The sequence below is a fragment of the Oncorhynchus masou genome, chromosome 19 (assembly GCF_036934945.1).
Source record: "Oncorhynchus masou masou isolate Uvic2021 chromosome 19, UVic_Omas_1.1, whole genome shotgun sequence".
Taxonomy (NCBI): domain Eukaryota; kingdom Metazoa; phylum Chordata; class Actinopteri; order Salmoniformes; family Salmonidae; genus Oncorhynchus; species Oncorhynchus masou.
This window is the reverse complement of record NC_088230.1, coordinates 1,271,528-1,295,584: the sequence shown is the minus strand read 5'-3', so window position 1 is coordinate 1,295,584 and position 24,057 is coordinate 1,271,528. Positions and strand designations below refer to the sequence as shown.

The 24,057-nt window shown below is 46.1% G+C and overlaps 1 protein-coding gene across 1 annotated transcript; it reads right to left on the bottom strand.

Annotated features, from left to right (window-relative positions):
- Nucleotides 1-2,814: 2,814 nt before the first annotated feature.
- LOC135505693 (peptidyl-prolyl cis-trans isomerase FKBP3-like) lies at nucleotides 2,815-8,591 on the bottom strand. The gene is made up of 7 exons (XM_064924738.1): nucleotides 8,451-8,591; nucleotides 4,695-4,796; nucleotides 4,495-4,593; nucleotides 4,184-4,319; nucleotides 3,997-4,064; nucleotides 3,623-3,720; nucleotides 2,815-3,342 (listed from the first exon to the last, which is right to left on the bottom strand). Exons 1-7 carry the CDS (start codon nucleotides 8,553-8,555, stop codon nucleotides 3,288-3,290), a joined length of 663 nt encoding a protein of 220 aa, XP_064780810.1. The 5' UTR covers nucleotides 8,556-8,591; the 3' UTR covers nucleotides 2,815-3,287.
- Between the last annotated feature and the right edge of the window lie 15,466 nt (nucleotides 8,592-24,057).

The following is a 24,057-nucleotide window of genomic DNA, read 5'->3' as shown; positions in this document are numbered from 1 at the left end:
CAGTTGATCATTCACTGATGCCCAGTTGACCATTCACTGATGCCCAGTTGATCATTCACTGATGCCCAGTTGACCATTCACTGATGCCCAGTTGACCATTCACTGATGCCCAGTTGACCATTCACTGATGCCCAGTTGACCATTCACTGATGCCCAGTTGACCATTCACTGATGCCCAGTTGACCATTCACTGATGCCCAGTTGACCATTCACTGATGCCCAGTTGACCATTCACTGATGCCCAGTTGAACATTCACTGATGCCCAGTTGAACATTCACTGATGCCCAGTTGACCATTCACTGATGCCCAGTTGACCATTCACTGATGCCCAGTTGACCATTCACTGATGCCCAGTTGACCATTCACTGATGCCCAGTTGAACATTCACTGATGCCCAGTTGAACATTCACTGATGCCCAGTTGACCATTCACTGATGCCCAGTTGACCATTCACTGATGCCCAGTTGACCATTCACTGATGCCCAGTTGACCATTCACTGATGCCCAGTTGACCATTCACTGATGCCCAGTTGACCATTCACTGATGCCCAGTTGACCATTCACTGATGCCCAGTTGACCATTCACTGATGCCCAGTTGACCATTCACTGATGCCCAGTTGACCATTCACTGATGCCCAGTTGATCATTCACTGATGCCCAGTTGACCATTCACTGATGCCCAGTTGATCATTCACTGATGCCCAGTTGACCATTCACTGATGCCCAGTTGACCATTCACTGATGCCCAGTTGACCATTCACTGATGCCCAGTTGACCATTCACTGATGCCCAGTTGACCATTCACTGATGCCCAGTTGACCATTCACTGATGCCCAGTTGACCATTCACTGATGCCCAGTTGACCATTCACTGATGCCCAGTTGAACATTCACTGATGCCCAGTTGAACATTCACTGATGCCCAGTTGACCATTCACTGATGCCCAGTTGACCATTCACTGATGCCCAGTTGACCATTCACTGATGCCCAGTTGACCATTCACTGATGCCCAGTTGACCATTCACTGATGCCCAGTTGAACATTCACTGATGCCCAGTTGAACATTCACTGATGCCCAGTTGACCATTCACTGATGCCCAGTTGACCATTCACTGATGCCCAGTTGACCATTCACTGATGCCCAGTTGACCATTCACTGATGCCCAGTTGACCATTCACTGATGCCCAGTTGACCATTCACTGATGCCCAGTTGACCATTCACTGATGCCCAGTTGACCATTCACTGATGCCCAGTTGAGTATTCACTGATGCCCAGTTGATCATTCACTGATGCCCAGTTGACCATTCACTGATGCCCAGTTGACCATTCACTGATGCCCAGTTGACCATTCACTGATGCCCAGTTGACCATTCACTGATGCCCAGTTGACCATTCACTGATGCCCAGTTGACCATTCACTGATGCCCAGTTGACCATTCACTGATGCCCAGTTGACCATTCACTGATGCCCAGTTGATCATTCACTGATGCCCAGTTGACCATTCACTGATGCCCAGTTGACCATTCACTGATGCCCAGTTGACCATTCACTGATGCCCAGTTGACCATTCACTGATGCCCAGTTGACCATTCACTGATGCCCAGTTGACCATTCACTGATGCCCAGTTGACCATTCACTGATGCCCAGTTGACCATTCACTGATGCCCAGTTGACCATTCACTGATGCCCAGTTGATCATTCACTGATGCCCAGTTGACCATTCACTGATGCCCAGTTGATCATTCACTGATGCCCAGTTGACCATTCACTGATGCCCAGTTGACCATTCACTGATGCCCAGTTGACCATTCACTGATGCCCAGTTGACCATTCACTGATGCCCAGTTGACCATTCACTGATGCCCAGTTGACCATTCACTGATGCCCAGTTGACCATTCACTGATGCCCAGTTGACCATTCACTGATGCCCAGTTGACCATTCACTGATGCCCAGTTGACCATTCACTGATGCCCAGTTGACCATTCACTGATGCCCAGTTGACCATTCACTGATGCCCAGTTGAACATTCACTGATGCCCAGTTGACCATTCACTGATGCCCAGTTGACCATTCACTGATGCCATTCAGTTGACCATTCACTGATGCCCAGTTGACCATTCACTGATGCCCAGTTGACCATTCACTGATGCCCAGTTGACCATTCACTGATGCCCAGTTGACCATTCACTGATGCCCAGTTGACCATTCACTGATGCCCAGTTGACCATTCACTGATGCCCAGTTGATTATTCACTGATGCCCAGTTGATCATTCACTGATGCCCAGTTGACCATTCACTGATGCCCAGTTGACCATTCACTGATGCCCAGTTGACCATTCACTGATGCCCAGTTGACCATTCACTGATGCCCAGTTGACCATTCACTGATGCCCAGTTGACCATTCACTGATGCCCAGTTGACCATTCACTGATGCCCAGTTGACCATTCACTGATGCCCAGTTGATTATTCACTGATGCCCAGTTGATCATTCACTGATGCCCAGTTGACCATTCACTGATGCCCAGTTGACCATTCACTGATGCCCAGTTGACCATTCACTGATGCCCAGTTGACCATTCACTGATGCCCAGTTGACCATTCACTGATGCCCAGTTGACCATTCACTGATGCCCAGTTGACCATTCACTGATGCCCAGTTGACCATTCACTGATGCCCAGTTGACCATTCACTGATGCCCAGTTGACCATTCACTGATGCCCAGTTGACCATTCACTGATGCCCAGTTGACCATTCAAACACTCACTGAAGGTGCACAATAAAACAAGATTTCAGATGCATATGTCAATTTAGTCTCCAAAATTGGTTTAATCTTTACAAGAACATTATACATGCAATAAAAACAAACAAAACAGGAATAAAACCGAATATCCTGAGAGGCTTTCCTCTGCGGTGTTGTTAGAAAGGATGTACCGCCTGTACAGTGTCGCCCGGTCCTCACTATCTGGCCATGCTGGAAAGGGCAGAAGTAAAGCACCTAACTCAGCACTAATAACCCTAACCTGGTCCCACGTCTGTTCCTGCACAAGACAATATGCCAAACATGCCAAGACAATGATAAAGGACTTGGCTTAAGCAGAAAAAGACTTGAAACAACCAGACTAAAACCTTTAAACGTAAATTAAGACCATATATTACAGGTTCTTCAAAGTTGTGACAATGAAAGCCACTTCTGTCCTTTTGCGCATGGCCATCTGGTGACTACCGCGTTTTCCCCGTCCACGGAGAGAAGTGCGCCCTGGAGTTGGTTTCTGCCGTTAATCGACAGCCACCAGCTCGACCTCGAAGATCAGCTTTGCGTTGGGTGGGATTCTGGTGGTGGGAGAGTTAAGGGAAGCACACAGGAAACAGTTGCATATCGATTCGAAGAGGGAGACATTCATTTTATACTTTAAAAGTGGTCAGAAATCCAGCTCAAACTCAATTAGACAAAGCTACGATAGAGCCATCGTACAGGAGAAGACTCTGAGGATTGGCAACCGTCCTGACCATCACTGCTGGTGTAAAACATAGCAGAAAGTGAAGCCTCAACTTTAATCTCCTAGTTAAATAGTAGCCCATAGTTTCCATGATGTTCCAATGTAAAGGATACTTTGAGTCAGGAAGTCCCTTCTTCCCGTAGGCCCATTCTGGTTCAATCTCCAGTTTGGCCGTCTCACCTTTGCTCATCGTTAGGATGCCTTCATCCCACTGCGGGAGAAAAACATTTCTCATAAGACTTAGTGATAACAGTTGCAATCTATTTTTCACAAGGGAAATGGCTGCAATAAGGCACATACATATATATATATATATATCAGATTGAACCTTTAACTAGGCAAGTCAGTTAATTGTGCGCCGCCCTATGGCACTCCCAATCACGGTCGGATGTGATACAGCCTGGATTTGAAACCACTGAGATGCAGTGCCTTAGACCGCTGCGTCACTCAGAAGCCCGAAATATAACATCAATCTCCCCTCTCTTACCCCTCTGATGACCCGGCCCAGGCCAACTTTGAAGCTCAGTGGCTTGCTCTGTTTCTTCTTTCTGGCAGCTGGAGAGGGCAGAGGAAACAGTAAAATCACTATTGGCATCAATGAGAGAAAGGCAATTGAGGAGAAGGGAGTGCGTGTGACAGAGTGACAACATGTGTGTGTAAGAGAGAACACTTACTTGCAGGGATGTTGGTGTCGAACACCGTGCCGTCCTCCAGGGAGCCAGTGTACCAACAGCTCACATTGTCTCCCTTCTTAGGGAAGTTAGTCTTGTCTCCTTTCTTCAGCACAGACTTGAAGAACTTAGGAGGACCCTGGGAATTGAAATGCATAACACAAGCATTTTAACAATACAATTATTCCGACCGCCAGTGGAGATTGGATGTAGTGGAGATGCAGTAATTTGTTCCAACTTAAATACAAAATGGAGCACTTTTACCCCGATGCTTATTTCAGCGGGAAAAGCTTTTCAAACATTGGGTCGTTTACCTCGTCCGCGACTTCCACGACTTCTTTGGGCTTGTCGTCAATCTTCACATTTTTCACATGCTCCGTCACATCTTCAATGGGTTCCGACCCTAAAAACCTCTGGTAGTTGCACAAACAAACCAAAAACAATGTTGTCATTCATAATGGACATCTTATAATGTCATGCCATATGCATCACTCCAGCCATCTTGTCCACCTACCTTGCTCTCAAACAAGTCGTTGTAGGCAATAATCAGTTGCTCTTTCTTTGCCGTTTTTGCAACATTCTTGATATTTCCCATCAGCTTGTGCTCGGCAAGAAACTGGAAAACAAAAGTAATGACGTCAAAGAGGGTAGTTGTGGCATGAAAGCAACACTCAACCCTTTGGTGCAAATTGACGCTCTGGCATTATTCTTTCCCAAAATTCGCGACCAAAAAACAAGCCTGACTCATGGGACACAATGACGTTTTTGGAAACATAAGGAAAATATTTTTCATATCAGTGCAATATTTTTTAATTTTCTTCAAAACAAAAAAGTTCAAACATGAAATTACTAAAAACTTTTAAGGTTTGGGTTCCCACAGACATATTACAGCACGTTTATGCAAAACAGAAGGAAGACAGAGGACTAACACCTTTCAACACACCGACAGCGTCCTTGCACTAAGTAGTACGCACTACAGAGGGGTCGAACGACCTGCCATCCAGGAACTCTATACCAGGCGGTGTAATAGGAAGGCCCGAAAAATGGTCAAAGACACAAGTCATAAACCGTTTGCTGTGCTACCGTACGGCAAACGGTACTGGAGGGCTAAGTCTGGGACCAAAAGGCTCATGAACAGCTTCTACCCCCAAGCAAACAGCTACTATCAGCATTGACTCTTTTGGCAGTAACTCTTGACTCTACCACCACACTCACACCGACATATACACTGCTGCTATTGTCTATTATTTATCCTGTTTCCTAGTCACTTTAACCCTACCTATATGTACATATCTACAGAGCATTCAGACCTTTTCTACATTTTGCTACATTATGTTACAGCCTTATTCTAAAATGTATTCATTTGTATTTTTTTCTCTCTCCAATCTACACACAATACCCCAAAATGACAAAGCAGAAACAGGTCTCTATACATTTTTGCAAAGATAAATAAACTCAGCAAAAAAATAAACGTCCTCTCACTGTCAACTTGCGTTTATTTTCAGCAAACTTATTAACTTGTGTAAATATTTGAATGAACATAAAATTCAACAACTGAGACATAAACTGAACAAGTTCCACAGACATGTGACTAACAGAAATGTAATAATGTGTCCCTGAACAAAGGGGGAGGGGTCAAAATCAAGAGTAACAGTCAGTATCTGGTGTGGCCACCAGCTGCATTAAGTACTGCAGTACATCTCCTCCTCATGGACTGCACCAGATTGGTTAGTTCTTGCTGTGGGATGTTACCCCACTCTTCCACCAAGGCACCTGCATGTTCCCGGACATTTCTGGGGGGAATGGCCCTAGCCCTCACCCTCCGATCCAACAAGTCCCAGACGTGCTCAATGGGATTGAGATCCAGGCTCTCCGCTAGCCATGGCATAACACTGACATTCCTGTCTTGCAGGAAATCACACACAGAATGAGCAGTATGGCTGGTGGCATTATCATGCTGGAGGGTCATGTCAGGATGAGCCTGCAGAAAGGGTACCACATGAGGGTATACGGATGTCTTCCCTGTAACGCACAGCATTGAGATTGCCTGCAATGACATCAAGCTCAGTTCGATGATGTTGTGACACACCGCCCCAGACCATGACGGACCCTCCACCTCCAAATTGATCCCGCTCCAGAGTACAGGCCTCGGTGTAACGCTCATTCCTTCGACGATAAACGCAAATCTGACCATCACCCCTGGTGAGACAAAACCACGACTCGTCAGAGAAGAGGACTTTTTGCCAGCCCTGTCTGGTCCAGCGACGGGGGGTTTGTGCCCATAGGCGACGTTGTTGCCGGTGATGTCTGGTGAGGACCTGCTTACAACAGGCCTACAAGCCCTCAGTCCAGCCTCTCTCAGCCTATTGCGGACAGTCTGAGCACTGATGGAGGGATTGTGCATTCCTCGGTGTAACTCGAGCAGTTGTTGGAGCCATCCTGTACCTGTCCTGCAGGTGTGATGTTCGAATGTACCGATCCTGTGCAGGTGTTGTTACATGTGGTCTGCCACTGTGGTGCTGTCTTAAGCATCTCACAGCAGACATTGGAAGTTATTGCCCTGGTCACATCAGAGACCCTGGGCATCTTTCTATTGGTGTTTTTCAGAATCAGTAGAAAGGCCTCATTCGTGTCCTAAGATTCCATAACTGTGACCTTAATTGCCTACCGTCTGTAAGCTGTTAGTGTCTTAACGACCATTCCACAGGTGCATGTTCATTCATTGTTTATGGTTCATTGAACAAGCATTGGTTAGGGTTTAAACCCTTTACAATGAAGATCTGTGAAGTTATTTGGATTTTTACGAATTATCTTTGAAAGACAGGGTCCTGAAAAAGGGATGTTTTTGTTGTTGTTGCTGAGTTAATAATAAAAAAAGTAAATATCACATTTACATAAGCATGCAGACCCTTTACTCAGTACGTTTGGCAGCAGTTACAGCCTCGAGTCTTCTTGGGTATGACACTGTAAGCTTGGCACACCTGTATTTGGGGAGTTTCTCCCATTCTTCTCTGCAGATCCTCGCAAGCTGTCAGGTTGGATGGGGAGCGTCACTACACAGCTATTTTCAGATCTATCCAGAGATGCTCAATCGGGTTCAAGTCCACACTCTGGCTGGGCCACTCAAGGACATTGAGACACTTCCCGAAGCCTCTCCTGTGTTGTCTTGGCTGTGTGTTTAGGTTCGTTGTCCTGTTGGAAGGTGAACCTTCACCCTAGTCTGAGGTCCTGAGCGCTCTGGAGGTTTTCATCAAGGATCTCTCTGTACTTTGCTCTGTTCATCTTTCCCTCTTTCCTTCCTAGTCTCCCAGGAAGAGCATTGGTGGTTCCAGACTTCTTCCATTTAAGAATGATAGAAGTCACTGTGTTCTTGGGGAACTTCAATGCCGCATACATTTTTTGGTTCCCCAGATCTGTGCCTCAACACAATCCTGTCTCAGAGCTCTACGGACAATTCCTTCTACCTCATGGCTTGGTTTTCGCTCTGACATACACGGTCAACTGTGGGACCTTGTATAGACAGTGCCTTTCCAAATCATGTTCAATAAATTGAATTGACCACAGGGTCTGAATACTTATATAAATAGGTTAAAAAAATAACAATTCTAAAAACCTGTTTTCTCTTTATTGCTATGGGGTATTGTGCGTAGATTGAGGAGGAAAAATATATTGAATACATTTTACAATAAGGCTGTAACTTAACAAAATGTGGAAAAAGTAAAGGAGTCTGAATACTTTCCGAATGCACTGTACCTACCTACATATACCCTATGTATATAGCCAAGCTACCACTGCTCATTGGGTATTTATTCCTTGTTTTCCCCCCAATTATTTTGTAAATATATTCTGCATGGTTGGGGAAGGCCTATACGTAAGCATATTACTGTTTAGCCTACACCTTGATTTGAGGTGTTAGCCAGACTAACCCAAAACACCATCTCTGATTCGTAGCTTGTTGTTTACGGTCTGGTGCAACAACGCATTTGCTACCGGTTGGCCCAACGGCGAAGAATATATTCAAAGTTAAATAAGTAGTCGTATCAAAAAAGCTTGACACAGCAGGGTGATATACCGAACGAATGGGACTAAATATGCATGCCATTTTGAACTGTTACATGCTAGGCTAACAAGCTAGCATCAAGCTAAATTGGCAGTGGTGCACCAATGCGGAGGTAACTGATATCACCATGCGTGCGCACTAAAAGTGAGCAATGGCGTTTTAGATAGCGCTGTTAAATCAATGCATGCATTGATCAAACATAAAACATACCGAGTGGGCCGCATTGTCCTGAATGAACTTAATAACGTCTTTTTTGGATAGATCATCACTTTTGAGCTGCTCATCGCTCCACTCTCTGGTCAATTCAGCCGCCATTTTACAAGGCGCACTGCTGAACTTTCACCTCGGTTGTGGGAGGACCGGAGGCGCAATCTCTTTGGGACACTTTTCACGCCACTTCGATACAAAGTGATTTTCGTAGCAGGTTAGGAGAGCATTTTCGCTAACCCTAACACCAACCATAACCTCCGTCTCATAACCTGCTGCTTAAATTCTCCTAACCTGCAACAAAACAGTATTATTTTTGCGGTTTGGCTTGCCTTGATCATCATCATTAGTGCTCTGCTTAATAAATATATTTTACAGGACCATAAAATAATTATTTAGACTTTGATTGCAAAATCTGACAAAGAAATCTGACATTAGATGCAGTTCTTTGTATTTTTTCATTAAAAAAAATGAAAATACAAAGTGCATATTCATGTTGAATAATAAGTATTTATGTCTGTAATAAAGCCCTTTGAGGGGAAAAACTCGTTCTGATTGGCTGGACTTCCAAGTGGGTGGGCCTATGCCCTGCTAGGCCTATGCACTCCCCTGCCCAGTAATGTGAAATCTGTAGATTAGGGATTCATTTATTTATTTAAATTGACTGATTTCCTTATATGAACTGTAACTCAGTAACGTCATTGAAATAATTGCATGATGCGTTTATATTTTTGTTCAGTATACATCGACTGGCAAAAAAACAATAACGACAACCAGGGATTTAATGAATGCAATGAAATGTAAACACAGCTTTAAAGCATCAATAAAATATACGGTCAACAACAATATACTTTGTTAGCCTGGCTACCAAGATATCTTGTTTATTATAGCATATACACACTACGTGACCAAAAGTATGTGAACATCTGCTTGTCGAGCATCTCATTCCAAAATCATGGGCATTAATATGGAGTTGGTCCCCCCATAGCTGCTACAACAGCCTCCACTCCTCGTGAAAGGCTTTCCACTAGATGTTGGAACATTGCTACGGGGACTTTCTTCCATTCAGCCACAAGAGCATTAGTGAGGTCGGTCACTGAAGTTGGACGATTAGGACTGGCTCGCAGTCACCGTTCCAATTCAGCCCAAAGGTTTTCGATGGGGTTGAGGTCAGGTCTCTGTGCAGACCAGTCAAGTTCTTCCACACCGATCTCGACCAACCATTTCTGTATGGACATCACTTTGTGCATGGGGGCATTGTCATGCTGAAACAGGAAAGGGCCTTCCCCAAACTGTTGCCACAAAGTTTGAAGCACAGCATTGTCTAAAATGTAATTGTATGCTGTAGCGTTAAGATTTCCCTTCACTAGAACTAAGGGGCCTTCGTCCGAACCATGAAAAGCAGCCCTAGACCATTATTGCTCGTCCACCAAACTTTACAGTTGGCACTAACCCAGATTCGCCCGTCGCACTGCCAGATGATGAAGCGTGATTCATCACTCCAGAGAACGCGTTTTCACTGCTCCAGAGACCAATGGTGGCGAGCTTTTCACCACTCCAGCCAAAGCTTGGCTTTGCACATGATGATCTTAGGTTTGTGAGCGGCTGCTCGGCCATATTTTTCAGGCTTGTTTGGCATATACTGTCGGAAGGGACAGCATCCTCTGAATGGAACAAGGCGTTCATCCACTGTAACATGAGGACCAGGATGGTGTCCCTTCCGACAGTATATGCCAAACAAGCCTGAAAAATATGGCATCAAAATATGGGCAGCATGTGATGCCAAGTCAAGCTATGCAAGGAATATGCAAGTTTACACTGGGAAGCCACCCAGCAGAGTGCCTGAGAAGAATCAGGAGATGGGAGTGGTGCTGGATATGAGTGAAGGGTTGCAAGGTCATAGCATCACGTGTTATGCAACAAACCAAAACAATTCGAATTTTGCAAGATTGAGCCTGTGATTTTGTTGTAGGCAGAGCGAGAGCGCAACAGAGTAGAATTATATTGGCGGGTGTAGCCCACGAGGGGTCTTTCAATCACCCGCGAGTGATTATGCTTTTCAGATCAGCGCAGAGCCACGGGTGTGCACATCTCTTTGCTAGTTAGCCAGTTATTAGCTGGATGATAGATAAGTATTGGTCAGCAATGGGGAGTTACTGCTTCTTACAAGAGAACAAAACGTGTAGGCTACATTTCAAGCTGTCTTTGAAAAATCAGTCAGGTAAAAAGCTTAATTGAAGGGGCAGGGTTGTATTTTGAGAAATGCATGAATATGCAAATAAGTCAATAGGCAGAGGGGTAGCTTACATTGTCGAATTCTCTGTGTGATAATAATTAATTAATAATAATAATACTACACTATTTTTTGTGGTTTCTTACAACACGATGAAACGCAATTTACAGTCACCTATTTGCCCAATGGTGTTACAGACCAAGGTAACAATAATGAATTAATGTCTGGCCCTTCATAATGTAAAACTTTTTTATTAAAGTCTCATGCAATGTAGGCCTGCATTGAACACGTCATTATTGTAGCTATTGTAGGCTATATCATAAAAATCTAAAGCTATTTCCATGTGAAAATGTTCTGGGATTTGCTCCATTGGTTTTGTTGGTAAGGCCTATATTATGCTCAAATAGCCACAATAGCCTATTGGCTACTGTCTAAAACAGTAAGGGTACAGCCTCAGTGTTCACTGCTAATTAGAATTAGAGGGAACATTGGTCGCAGCCCCCACTTTTGCCCTCAGAACAGCCTCAATTCGCGGGCAATTTGGCTGGATGTCCTTTAGGTGATGGACCATTCGTTAAAAACCTAGCAGCATTGCAGTTCTTGACACAAACAGGTGAGCCCGGCACCTACTACCATACCCCGTTCAAAGGCACTTAAAAATATGTCTTGCCCATTCACCATTTGAATGGCACATATACACAATCCACATGCCTAAATTGTCTTCTCGTAGATTCGCTTCTCATACAGTACATTCTCACACTGCACAATGCATAAGGCAGATTGGTGGTTAAATGGACTCAGAGGGGCATAGAGAGGGACAATGAGGGTGAAATGACAGACAAGATATACAGTAACCTCCATAATTATTAGAACAGTGAAGCATTTTTTCTTCTTTTGGCTCTATTCTCCAAAAGTTTGGATTTGAAATCAAATCCTTTTCATCCATATCGGGTGAACCATTTAGAAATTACAGAACGTTTTGTACATAGTCCCCCCATTTTAGGGCACCAAAAGAATTGGGACAAATTCAAATTGGCAGTAATAAAGCCTCTCTTGAAAAAGCCAAAACTTGACCCAGAAAATATAAAAAACTAATCGGCCTATATCGAATCTATCATTCCTCTCAAAAATGTTAGAAAAAGCTGTTGCACAGCAACTCACTGCCTTCCTGAAGACAAACAATGTATACGAAATGCTTCAGTCTGGTTTTAGACCCCATCATAGCACTGAGACTGCACTTGTGAAGGTGGTAAATTACCTTTTAATGGCATCAGACCGAGGCTCTGCATCTGTCCTCGTGCTCCTAGACCTTAGTGCTGCTTTTGATACCATCGATCACCACATTCTTTTGGAGAGATTGGAAACCCAAATTGTTCTACACGGACAAGTTCTGGCCTGGTTTAGATCTTATCAGTCAGAAAGATATCAGTTTGTCTCTGTGGATGGTTTGTCCTCTGACAAATCAACTGTACATTTCGGTGTTCCTCAAGGTTCCGTTTTAGGACCACGATTGTTTTCACTATATATTTTATCTCTTGGGGATGTCATTCGAAAACATAATGTTAACTTTCACTGCCATGCGGATGACACACAGCTGTACATTTCAATGAAACATGGCGAAGCCCCAAAATTGCCCTCGCTAGAAGCCTGTGTTTCAGACATAAGGAAGTGGATGGCTGCAAACGTTCCACTTTTAAACTCGGACAAAACAGAGATGCTTGTTCTAGGTCCCAAGAAACAAAGAGATCTTCTGTTGAATCTGACAATTAATCTTGATGGTTGTACAGTCGTCTCAAATAATACTGTGAAGGACCTCAGCATTACTCTGGACCCTGATCTCTCTTTTGAAGAATATATCAAGACTGTTTCAAGGACAGCTTTTTTTCCATCTACGTAATATTGCAAAAATCAGAAACTTGCTGTCCAAAAATGATGCAGAAAAATGAATCTTCTAGGTTTTACTTCTAGGTTAGACTACTGCAATGCTCTACTTTCCGGCTACCTGGATAAAGCACTAAATAAACTTCAGTTAGTGCTTAATACGGCTGCTAGAATCCTGACTAGAATCAAAACATTAGACCATATTACTCCAGTGCCTCCCTACACTGGCTCCTGTTAAGGCAAGGGCTGATTTCAAGGTTTTACTGCTGACCTACAAAGTATTACATGGGCTTGCTCTTAACTATCTTTCCGATTTGGTCCTGCTGTACATACCTACACGTACGCTACAGTCACAAGATGCAGGCTTCCTAATTGTCCCTAGAATTTCTAAGCAAACAGCTGGAGGCAGGGCTTTCTCCTATAGAGCTCCATTTTTATGGAATGGTCTGCCTACCCATGTGAGAGACGCAGACTCGGTCTCAACCTTTAAGTCTTTAGTGAAGACTCATCTCTTCAGTGGGTCATATGATTGAGTGTTGTCTGGCCCAGGAGTGTGAAGGTGAACGGAAATGCTCTGGAGCAACGATCTGCCCTTGCTGTCTCTGCCCGGCCGATCCCCTCTTTCCACTGGGATTCTCTCCCTCTAACCCCACTACAGGAGCTGAGTCACTGGCTTACTGGGGCTCTTTCATGCTGTCCCTAGGAGGGGTGCGTCACTTAAGTGGGTTGAGTCACTGACGTGATCTCCCAGCCCCCCTTGGGTTGTGCCGTGGCGGAGATCTTTCTATACTCGGCTTTGTCTCAGGATGGTAAGATATCCCTCTAGTGGTGTGGGGGCTGTGCTTTGGCAAAATGGGTGGAGTTATATACTTCCTGTTTGGCCCTGTCCGGGGGTATCATCGGATTGGGCCACAGTGTCTCATTACCCCGCCTGTCTCAGCCTCCAGTATTTATGCTGCAGTAGTTTATGTGTCGGGGGGCTGGGGTCAGTTTGTTATATCTGGAGTACGTCTCCTGTCTTATCCAGTGTCCTGTGTGAATTTAAGTATGCTCTCTCTAATTATCTACATTTACATTTACATTTAAGTCATTTGGCAGACGCTCTTATCCAGAGCGACTTACAAATTGGTGAATTCACCTTATGACATCCAGTGGAACAGCCACTTTACAATAGTGCATCTAAATCATTTAAGGGGGGGGTGAGAAGGATTACTTAATCCTATCCTAGGTATTCCTTAAAGAGGTGGGGTTTCAGGTGTCTCCGGAAGGTGGTGATTGACTCCGCTGTCCTGGTGTCGTGAGGGAGTTTGTTCCACCATTGGGGGGCCAGAGCAGCGAAGAGTTTTGACTGGGCTGAGCGGGAACTGTACTTCTTCAGTGGTAGGGAGGCGAGCAGGCCAGAGGTGGATGAACGCAGTGCCCTTGTTTGGGTGTAGGGCCTGATCAGAGCCTGGAGGTACTGCGGTGCCGTTCCCCTCACAGCTCCGTAGGCAAGCACCATGGTCTTGTAGCGGATGCGAGCTTCAACTGGAAGCCAGTGGAGAGAGCGGAGGAGCGGGGTGACGTGAGAGAACTTGGGAAGGTTGAACACCAGACGGGCTGCGGCGTTCTGGATGAGTTGTAGGGGTTTAATGGCACAGGCAGGGAGCCCAGCCAACAGCGAGTTGCAGTAATCCAGACGGGAGATGACAAGTGCCTGGATTAGGACCTGCGCCGCTTCCTGTGTGAGGCAGGGTCGTACTCTGCGGATGTTGTAGAGCATGAACCTACAGGAACGGGCCACCGCCTTGATGTTGGTTGAGAACGACAGGGTGTTGTCCAGGATCACGCCAAGGTTCTTAGCGCTCTGGGAGGAGGACACAATGGAGTTGTCAACCGTGATGGCGAGATCATGGAACGGGCAGTCCTTCCCGGGAGGAAGAGCAGCTCCGTCTTGCCGAGGTTCAGCTTGAGGTGGTGATCCGTCATCCACACTGATATGTCTGCCAGACATGCAGAGATGCGATTCGCCACCTGGTCATCAGATGGGGGAAAGGAGAAGATTAATTGTGTGTCGTCTGCATAGCAATGATAGGAGAGACCATGTGAGGTTATGACAGAGCCAAGTGACTTGGTGTATAGCGAGAATAGGAGAGGGCCTAGAACAGAGCCCTGGGGGACACCAGTGGTGAGAGCGCGTGGCGAGGAGGCAGATTCTCGCCACGCCACCTGGTAGGAGCGACCTGTCAGGTAGGACGCAATCCAAGCGTGGGCCGCGCCGGAGATGCCCAACTCGGAGAGGGTGGAGAGGAGGATCTGATGGTTCACAGTATCGAAGGCAGCCGATAGGTCTAGAAGGATGAGAGCAGAGGAGAGAGAGTTAGCTTTAGCAGTGCGGAGCGCCTCCGTGATACAGAGAAGAGCAGTCTCAGTTGAATGACTAGTCTTGAAACCTGACTGATTTGGATCAAGAAGGTCATTCTGAGAGAGATAGCGGGAGAGCTGGCCAAGGACGGCACGTTCAAGAGTTTTGGAGAGAAAAGAAAGAAGGGATACTGGTCTGTAGTTGTTGACATCGGAGGGATCGAGTGTAGGCTTTTTCAGAAGGGGGTGCAACTCTCGCTCTCTTGAAGACGGAAGGGACGTAGCCAGCGGTCAGGGATGAGTTGATGAGCGAGGTGAGGTAAGGGAGAAGGTCTCCGGAAATGGTCTGGAGAAGAGAGGAGGGGATAGGGTCAAGCGGGCAGGTTGTTGGGCGGCCGGCCGTCACAAGAAGCGAGATTTCATCTGGAGAGAGAGGGGAGAAAGAGGTCAGAGCACAGGGTAGGGCAGTGTGAGCAGAACCAGCGGTGTCGTTCGACTTAGCAAACGAGGATCGGATGTCGTCGACCTTCTTTTCAAAATGGTTGACGAAGTCATCTGCAGAGAGGGAGGAGGGGGGGAGGAGGATTCAGGAGGGAGGAGAAGGTGGCAAAGAGCTTCCTAGAGTTAGAGGCAGATGCTTGGAATTTAGAGTGGTAGAAAGTGGCTTTAGCAGCAGAGACAGAGGAGGAAAATGTAGAGAGGAGGGAGTGAAAGGATGCCAGGTGCGCAGGGAGGCGAGTTTTCCTCCATTTCCGCTCGGCTGCCCGGAGCCCTGTTCTGTGAGCTCGCAATGAGTCGTCGAGCCACGGAGCGGGAGGGGAGGACCGAGCCGGCCTGTAGGATAGGGGACATAGAGAGTCAAAGGATGCAGAAAGGGAAGAGAGGAGGGTTGAGGAGGCAGAATCAGGAGATAGGTTGGAGAAGGTTTGAGCAGAGGGAAGAGATGATAGGATGGAAGAGGAGAGAGTAGCGGGGGAGAGAGAGCGAAGGTTGGGACGGCGCGATACCATCCGAGTAGGGGCAGTGTGGGAAGTGTTGGATGAGAGCGAGAGGGAAAAGGATACAAGGTAGGGGTCGGAGACTTGGAGGGGAGTTGCAATGAGGTTAGTGGAAGAACAGCATCTAGTAAAGATGAGGTCGAGCGTATTGCCTGCCTTGTGAGTAGGGGGAAGGTGAGAGGGTGAGGTCAAAAGAGGAGAGGAGTGGAAAGAAGGAGGCAGAGAGGAATGAGTCAAAGGTAGACGTGGGGAGGTTAAAGTCGCCCAGGACTGTGAGAGGTGAGCCGTCCTCAGGAAAGGAGCTTATCAAGGCATCAAGCTCATTGATGAACTCTCCGAGGGAACCTGGAGGGCGATAAATGATAAGGATGTTAAGCTTGAAAGGGCTGGTAACTGTGACAGCATGGAATTCAAAGGAGGCGATAGACAGATGGGTAAGGGGAGAAAGAGAGAATGACCACTTGGGAGAGATGAGGATCCCGGTGCCACCACCCCGCTGACCAGAAGCTCTCGGGGTGTGCGAGAACACGTGGGCGGACGAAGAGAGAGCAGTAGGAGTAGCAGTGTTATCTGTGGTGATCCATGTTTCCGTCAGTGCCAAGAAGTCGAGGGACTGGAGGGAGGCATATAGGCTGAGATGAACTCTGCCTTGTTGGCCGCAGATCGGCAGTTCCAAAGGCTACCGGAGACCTGGAACTCCACGTGGGTCATGCGCGCTGGGACCACCAGATTAGGGTGGCCGCGGCCACGTGGTGTGGAGCGTTTGTATGGTCTGTGCAGAGAGGAGAGAACAGGGATAGATAGACACATAGTTGACAGGCTACAGAAGAGGCTACGCTAATGCAAAGGAGATTGGAATGACAAGTGGACTACACGTCTCGAATGTTCAGAAAGTTAAGCTTACGTAGCAAGAATCTTATTGACTAAAATGATTGAAATGATACAGTACTGCTGGAGTAGGCTAGCTGGTAGTGGCTGCGTTGTTGACTTTGTAGGCTAGCTGGCAGTGGCTGCGTTGTTGACACTACACTAATCAAGTCGTTCCGTCGAGTGTAATAGTTTCTACAGTGCTGCTATTCGGGGGCTAGCTGGCTAGCTAGCAGTGTTGATTACGTTACGTTACGTTAAAAGAACGACAATAGCTGGCTAGCTAACCTAGAAAATTGCTCTAGACTACACAATTGTCTTAGATACAAAGACGGCTATGTAGCTAGCTAGCTACGATCAAACAAATCAAACCGTTGTACTGTAATGAAGTGAAATGAAAATGTGATACTACCTGTGGAGCGAAGCGGAATGTTGACCGGGTTGTTGAAGTTCTATTCGGTAGACGTTGGCTAGCTGTTGGCTAGCTAGCTAGCAGTATCTCCTACGTTAAGGACGACAAATAGCTGGCTAGCTAACCTCGGTAAATTAAGATAATCACTCTAAGTCTACACACTCTAAACTACACAATTATCTTGGATACGAAGACAGCAAAGACAACTATGTAGCTAGCTAACACTACACTAATCGAGTCGTTCAGTTGAGTGAATAGTTTCTACAGTGCTGGTATTCGTTAGCTAGCTGCTGGGCAGATAGCAGTGAAGACTACGTTAGGACGACGAAATACGATAATTACGCAATTATCTTTGATACAAAGACGGCTATGTAGCTAGCTAAGAAGAAATTGCTAAGATTAGACAAATCAAACCGTTGTACTATAAAGAAATGTAATGAAAATGTAATGAAAATGTAATGAAAAGTTATACTACCTGCGGACCGAAGTGTAGATGTGACCGCTCGCTCCAACCCGGAACCGGAACACATTATCTCTTTCTCTCTTTCTTTCTCTCTCTCTCGGAGGACCTGAGCCCTTGCTGTCCCCAGTACATCTGGCCGTGCTGCTGCTCCAGTTTCAACTGTTCTGCCTGCGGCTATGGAACCCTGACCTGTTCACCGGACGTGCTACCTGTCCCAGACTTGCTGTTTTCAACTCTCTAGAGATAGCAGGAGTGGTAGAGATACTCTTAATGATCGGCTATGAAAAGACAACTGACATTTACTCCTGAGGTGCTGACTTGCTGCACCCTCGACAACTACTGTGATTGTTATAATTTGACCATGCTGGTCATTTATAAACATTAGAATATCTTGGCCATGTTCTGTTATAATCTCCACCCGGCACAGCCAGAAGAGGACTGGCCATCCCTCATAGCCTGGTTCCTCTCTAGGTTTCTTCCTAGGTTTTGGCCTTTCTAGAGAGTTTTTCCTAGCCACCGTGCTTCTACACCTGCATTGTTTGCTGTTTGGTGTTTTAGGCTGGGTTTCTGAAACACAGGGATAAATACCTACTGTAGTGCTGTAGTGCACTGGGGTCTGTGTAAAAGAAAAACAGTGTTGATGGGAATCATTTGATTACAATGGAAATTGTTTAGAAAAACGAGTAGACTTAGACAATCTCAAAATAGAAGATTTTGCCTGGGCTCAAATCAGTGTATTGAGTGTTAGCCTACATTCCTGGCAAAGCATGTTCTCAGTGAGTGATCGAAGATGAGTGAGCTGACGTTTAGGAAGCAATGAGAGCCCTAAGGAAGCACATCATAGGAACATTTAGCTGAAGAGGATGTGACAGAGACAGGTTTGCTAGCAGTTTGGGTGACATCTGCAGGATCCACAGCACACTCAATAGTACTCACATTTACTCTGGAGTCTCCATACACTTGAACACTGATCTATGCTCAAATATGACACACAAAATAACTTAAGTCATCTTTCGCAACCACTATTCCCTCTGACTTCAAGCCTTTGTTTTCCGTGTGGCCTATGACCTACTTTTTGTATAGGAGGAAAACAGCTAGGCTTAGAGACTTATTTTGTACATATTTACACTAAAACCAAAACAATCTATTTAGCTGCTTAGCTCTGAGCTCTGGTTACCAATGAAAACCACTCACAAATCTGATTATAACCCTCTATTTTGAGACTAGAAAAGGGCAGATATCAAGGTGTAGGTGTTATATTCTCCTCCATTTTACAACAGTGGTGTACGTTTGACATGTTGCGGAACGGTTTGTGTTGAATGACATGCTTTCCCAAAACGTTCTTGAACAGACTTTGAGTTACGTGGGTGTGGCTTGAAGCAATGACTGACGCGTTTAAAGTGCAGCGGCCATAAAAGTGCAGCTGACAGTGTTCCCCCAATCATGAACCCCTCCTGTTTTTAACTAGTCATTCAGAACAGCACCTTTTCCATTTAACTGAACGTTGCAGCATGTTTTTTTTCTGGTACTGAACGCAGCTCACACAGCCAACTGGTCCCTTTTGTTCTTTGAAAGCTGATGCTGAAAGTGTGAGTTGTTTCTGTCCCCCAGTGTTGTGAACAAAGTTCAGACCTGCAATTAACCTAAAATGATGACAATGCGAGTTCACACTTCCAGGTCCCTTTCTTGTGATGCTGCCTCACCATATTGATGGTCTGTTCATTCAAATGTCTCCATCATGCCACACAACATGTGCCCCGTACAAATGAGTAGGCTTGATGAGAAATTATGTTGATCTTGTGTTGCTGGTGACAGTCCAGGACACGTCATTGTGGCGGGAGGGACACAGATCCTTGCGCATACAGGCCAAAGTGCTACATTTAGCATACAGCCCCCCGAGCCGTTCGATTTTTATAAACCTCAAGGATAGACCAAATGGATTAGGACGTTTGAGCACTTTTGTCAGGCGAGCAATCTTTATTTAAAGTGCATTTAAAGAAAAACATCTAAATATAGTTGAAGATTGTAAATCTGGGACATTAAAATACATTTCTAACTAAATTATTTCTGTATCCATGCAGATATCAGACATATTCATAACCAGCGAATATCATCCAAAAAGATGGAACAAAACATCAATCAATTAAAGCCCCTTTGACACCATGCAGTTTTCACAAAGTCAAATTATTTTCAACAACTTCCCCCCACACAATAGAGTTTAGTAAAAATCAGGCAGTTCACCCACTGTTCCCCCGGTAAGGCCATCATTGTACATAAGAATTTGTTCTTAACTGACTTGCCTCGTTAAATAAAAAAATGGTAATTGTAATTGGTATGACTTACCCGTCTCGCTGGTTGTGTCATATCAACTTTGACCTTCCTCAATCTTTCGGCCAGAGCTCAGTAAAGCCACCCTAGCTTGCTAGCTCAACATGCTACAACGGAGAGGGACCACTTACCTTATTAATACGATCAATATGAGTGCAGGTGGCTGGATTTGTTATGATCAGATAGCGTTGAGAAGATAATGAAAAGTAACACTCAATAGCTCTTCCAGGTAGTCATTGAATGACTAAACTGAGCGAACTGACATTTCGGCACGCTGGAGATATCAGGGAGTATTATAGCTAAGATTTCTAACACTGAAGTTAAGTCTTTATTACCTTCATCAGAGTGAAGCACCAACTACATCCTGCTGGGCACAAACATCAATTTTAGTTGGCGCTCTTGTACCGCTTGCCATGCGGTAGCAAAGAGAACAGTCTATGACTTGGGTGACTGGAGTCTTGACAATTTTTGAGGCCTTCCTTTGACACCGCCTAGTTTATATGTCCTGGATGTCAGGAAGCTTGGCCCCAGTGAGTACCGGACCGTACGCACTACCCTTTGTAGCGCCTTGCAGTTGGATGCCAAGCAGTTGCCATACCAAGCGGTTATGCAGCCAATCAAGATGCTCTCGACGGTGCAGCTGTAGAACCTTTTGAGGACCTAAGGAGCCCATTCCAAATCCTGAAGCGGAAGAGGCGTTGTCGTACCTTCTTCACGACTGTGTTGGTGTGCGTAGACCATGATAATCCCTTAGTGATGTGGACACCGAGGAGCTTGAAGCTCTCGACATGCTCCACTACAGCCACGTCGATGTGGATGAGGGCGTGCTCAGCCCTCCGTTTCCTGTAGTCCACGATTAGCTCCTTTGTCTTGCTGACGTTGAGGGAGAGGTTATTGTCTTGGCACCACACTGCCAGGTCACTGACCTCCTCTGTATAGGGCTGTCTCGTTTGTCGTCGGTGATCAGGCCAACCACCGTTGTGTCGTCAGAAAACTTAATGAAGGTGCAGGTGAGAGGGAAGCAGTTGTGGTGCGGCTGCCCAGGGAAAGGTGCAGGTGAGAGGGAAGCAGTTGTGGTGCGGCTGCCCAGGGAAAGGTGCAGGTGAGAGGGAAGCAGTTGTGGTGCGGCTGCCCAGGGAAAGGTGCAGGTGAGAGGGAAGCAGTTGTGATGCGGCTGCCCAGGGAAAGGTGCAGGTGAGAGGGAAGCAGTTGTGGTGCGGCTGCCCAGGGAAAGGTGCAGGTGAGAGGGAAGCAGTTGTGGTGCGGCTGCCCAGGGAAAGGTGCAGGTGAGAGGGAAGCAGTTGTGGTGCGGCTGCCCAGGGAAAGGTGCAGGTGAGAGGGAAGCAGTTGTGGTGCGGCTGCCCAGGGAAAGGTGCAGGTGAGAGGGAAGCAGTTGTGGTGCGGCTGCCCAGGGAAAGGTGTAGGTGAGAGGGAAGCAGTTGTGATGCGGCTGCCCAGGGAAAGGTGCAGGTGAGAGGGAAGCAGTTGTGATGCGGCTGCCCAGGGAAAGGTGCAGGTGAGAGGAAGCAGTTGTGGTGCGGCTGCCCAGGGAAAGGTGCAGGTGAGAGGGAAGCAGTTGTGGTGCGGCTGCCCAGGGAAAGGTGCAGGTGAGAGGGAAGCAGTTGTGGTGCGGCTGCCCAGGGAAAGGTGCAGGTGAGAGGGAAGCAGTTGTGATGCGGCTGCCCAGGGAAAGGTGCAGGTGAGAGGGAAGCAGTTGTGGTGCGGCTGCCCAGGGAAAGGTGCAGGTGAGAGGGAAGCAGTTGTGGTGCGGCTGCCCAGGGAAAGGTGCAGGTGAGAGGGAAGCAGTTGTGGTGCGGCTGCCCAGGGAAAGGTGCAGGTGAGAGGGAAGCAGTTGTGATGCGGCTGCCCAGGGAAAGGTGCAGGTGAGAGGGAAGCAGTTGTGGTGCGGCTGCCCAGGGAAAGGTGCAGGTGAGAGGGAAGCAGTTGTGGTGCGGCTGCCCAGGGAAAGGTGCAGGTGAGAGGGAAGCAGTTGTGGTGAAGCTGTGGCAGAGCTGCTTAGGAAGCATTGTTTATTTTGTATGAAATTATGCTTTAAGTTAATGATAATGTTGAAATACCCTCCCTGCACTGAAACCTGTTTTTGTTTGATTTAATTGTTTTGTGGTATGTCCTTCCTCCATTTTCTTTGCTAAGCTAAAGCTATCTTGTGAACATACACTCCTTGCTCTTGTCTGGAAGAGACTCCGGAGAGAGTATGCCCCCCTCCCACACACAAACACTGAGTGGTAATGGAACAGAGGCTTTCCCTGATCCTGTGCAGAGGATCAACAATGCTGCCACACCACCAGCTGTATCAGGGCTTCTCGGTTAACCCAGAACTAAAATCTTGTGTGATTTTTGTTCAGATGCTCGATTTTAAGAACGATTACGGTACTATTTGTTACGTCATCTGTCCACGAGAGATTCAGAAACTGCAGGCCTACTATTTCGCTGACAGACCTTAGAGCTCTTCCCTGTCCAGAAAAGTCCAGTTGTTAGCTAATCAGCTATGCAGACCTTGTATGGCCAGAGTACGTGTCTAGGGGCCTTGACCCCTTGGGGGTCCCCATTGATTTTGTTGCGTTACTCAGGTACAGAGCCTTGCGAAAGTATTCGGCCCCCTTGAACTTTGCGACCTTTTGCCACATTTCAGGCTTCAAACATAAAGATATAAAACTGTATTTTTTTGTGAAGAATCAACAACAAGTGGGACACAATCATGAAGTGGAACGACATTTATTGGATATTTCAAACTTTTTTAACAAATCAAAAACTGAAAAATTGGGCGTGCAAAATTATTCAGCCCCTTTACTTTCAGTGCAGCAAACTCTCTCCAGAAGTTCAGTGAGGATCTCTGAATGATCCAATGTTGACCTAAATGACTAATGATGATAAATACAATCCACCTGTGTGTAATCAAGTCTCCGTATAAATGCACCTGCACTGTGATAGTCTCAGAGGTCCGTTAAAAGCGCAGAGAGCATCATGAAGAACAAGGAACACACCAGGCAGGTCCGAGATACTGTTGTGAAGAAGTTTAAAGCCGGATTTGGATACAAAACATTTCTCAAGCTTTAAACATCCCAATGAGCACTGTGCAAGCGATAATATTGAAATGGAAGGAGTATCAGACCACTGCAAATCTACCAAGACCTGGCCGTCCCTCTAAACTTTCAGCTCATACAAGGAGAAGACTTATCAGAGATGCAGCCAAGAGGCCCATGATCACTCTGGATGAACTGCAGAGATCTACAGCTGAGGTGGGAGACTCTGTCCATAGGACAACAATCAGTCATATATTGCACAAATCTGGCCTTTATGGAAGTGGCAAGAAGAAAGCCATTTCTTAAAGATATCCATAAAAAGTGTCATTTAAAGTTTGCCACAAGCCACCTGGGAGACACACCAAACATGTGGAAGAAGGTGCTCTGGTCAGATGAAACCAAAATTGAACTTTTTGGCAACAATGCAAAACGTTATGTTTGGCGTAAAAGCAACACAGCTCATCACCCTGAACACACCATACCCACTGTCAAACATGGTGGTGGCAGCATCATGGTTTGGGCCTGCTTTTCTTCAGCAGGGACAGGGAAGATGGTTAAAATTGATGGGAAGATGGATGGAGCCAAATACAGGACCATTCTGGAAGAAAACCTGATGGAGTCTGCAAAAGACCTGAGACTGGGACGGAGATTTGTCTTCCAACAAGACAATGATCCAAAACATAAAGCAAAATCTACAATGGAATGGTTCAAAAATAAACATATCCAGGTGTTAGAATGGTCAAGTCAAAGTCCAGACCTGAATCCAATCAAGAATCTGTGGAAAGAACTGAAAACTGCTGTTCACAAATGCTCTCCATCCAACCTCACTGAGCTCGAGCTGTTTTGCAAGGAGGAATGGGAAAAAATGTCAGTCTCTCAATGTGCAAAACTGATAGAGACATACCCCAAGCGACTTACAGCTGTAATCGCAGCAAAAGGTGGCGCTACAAAGTATTAACTTAAGGGGGCTGAATAATTTTGCACGCCCAATTTTTCAGTTTTTGATTTGTTAAAAAAATTTGAAATATCCAATAAATGTCG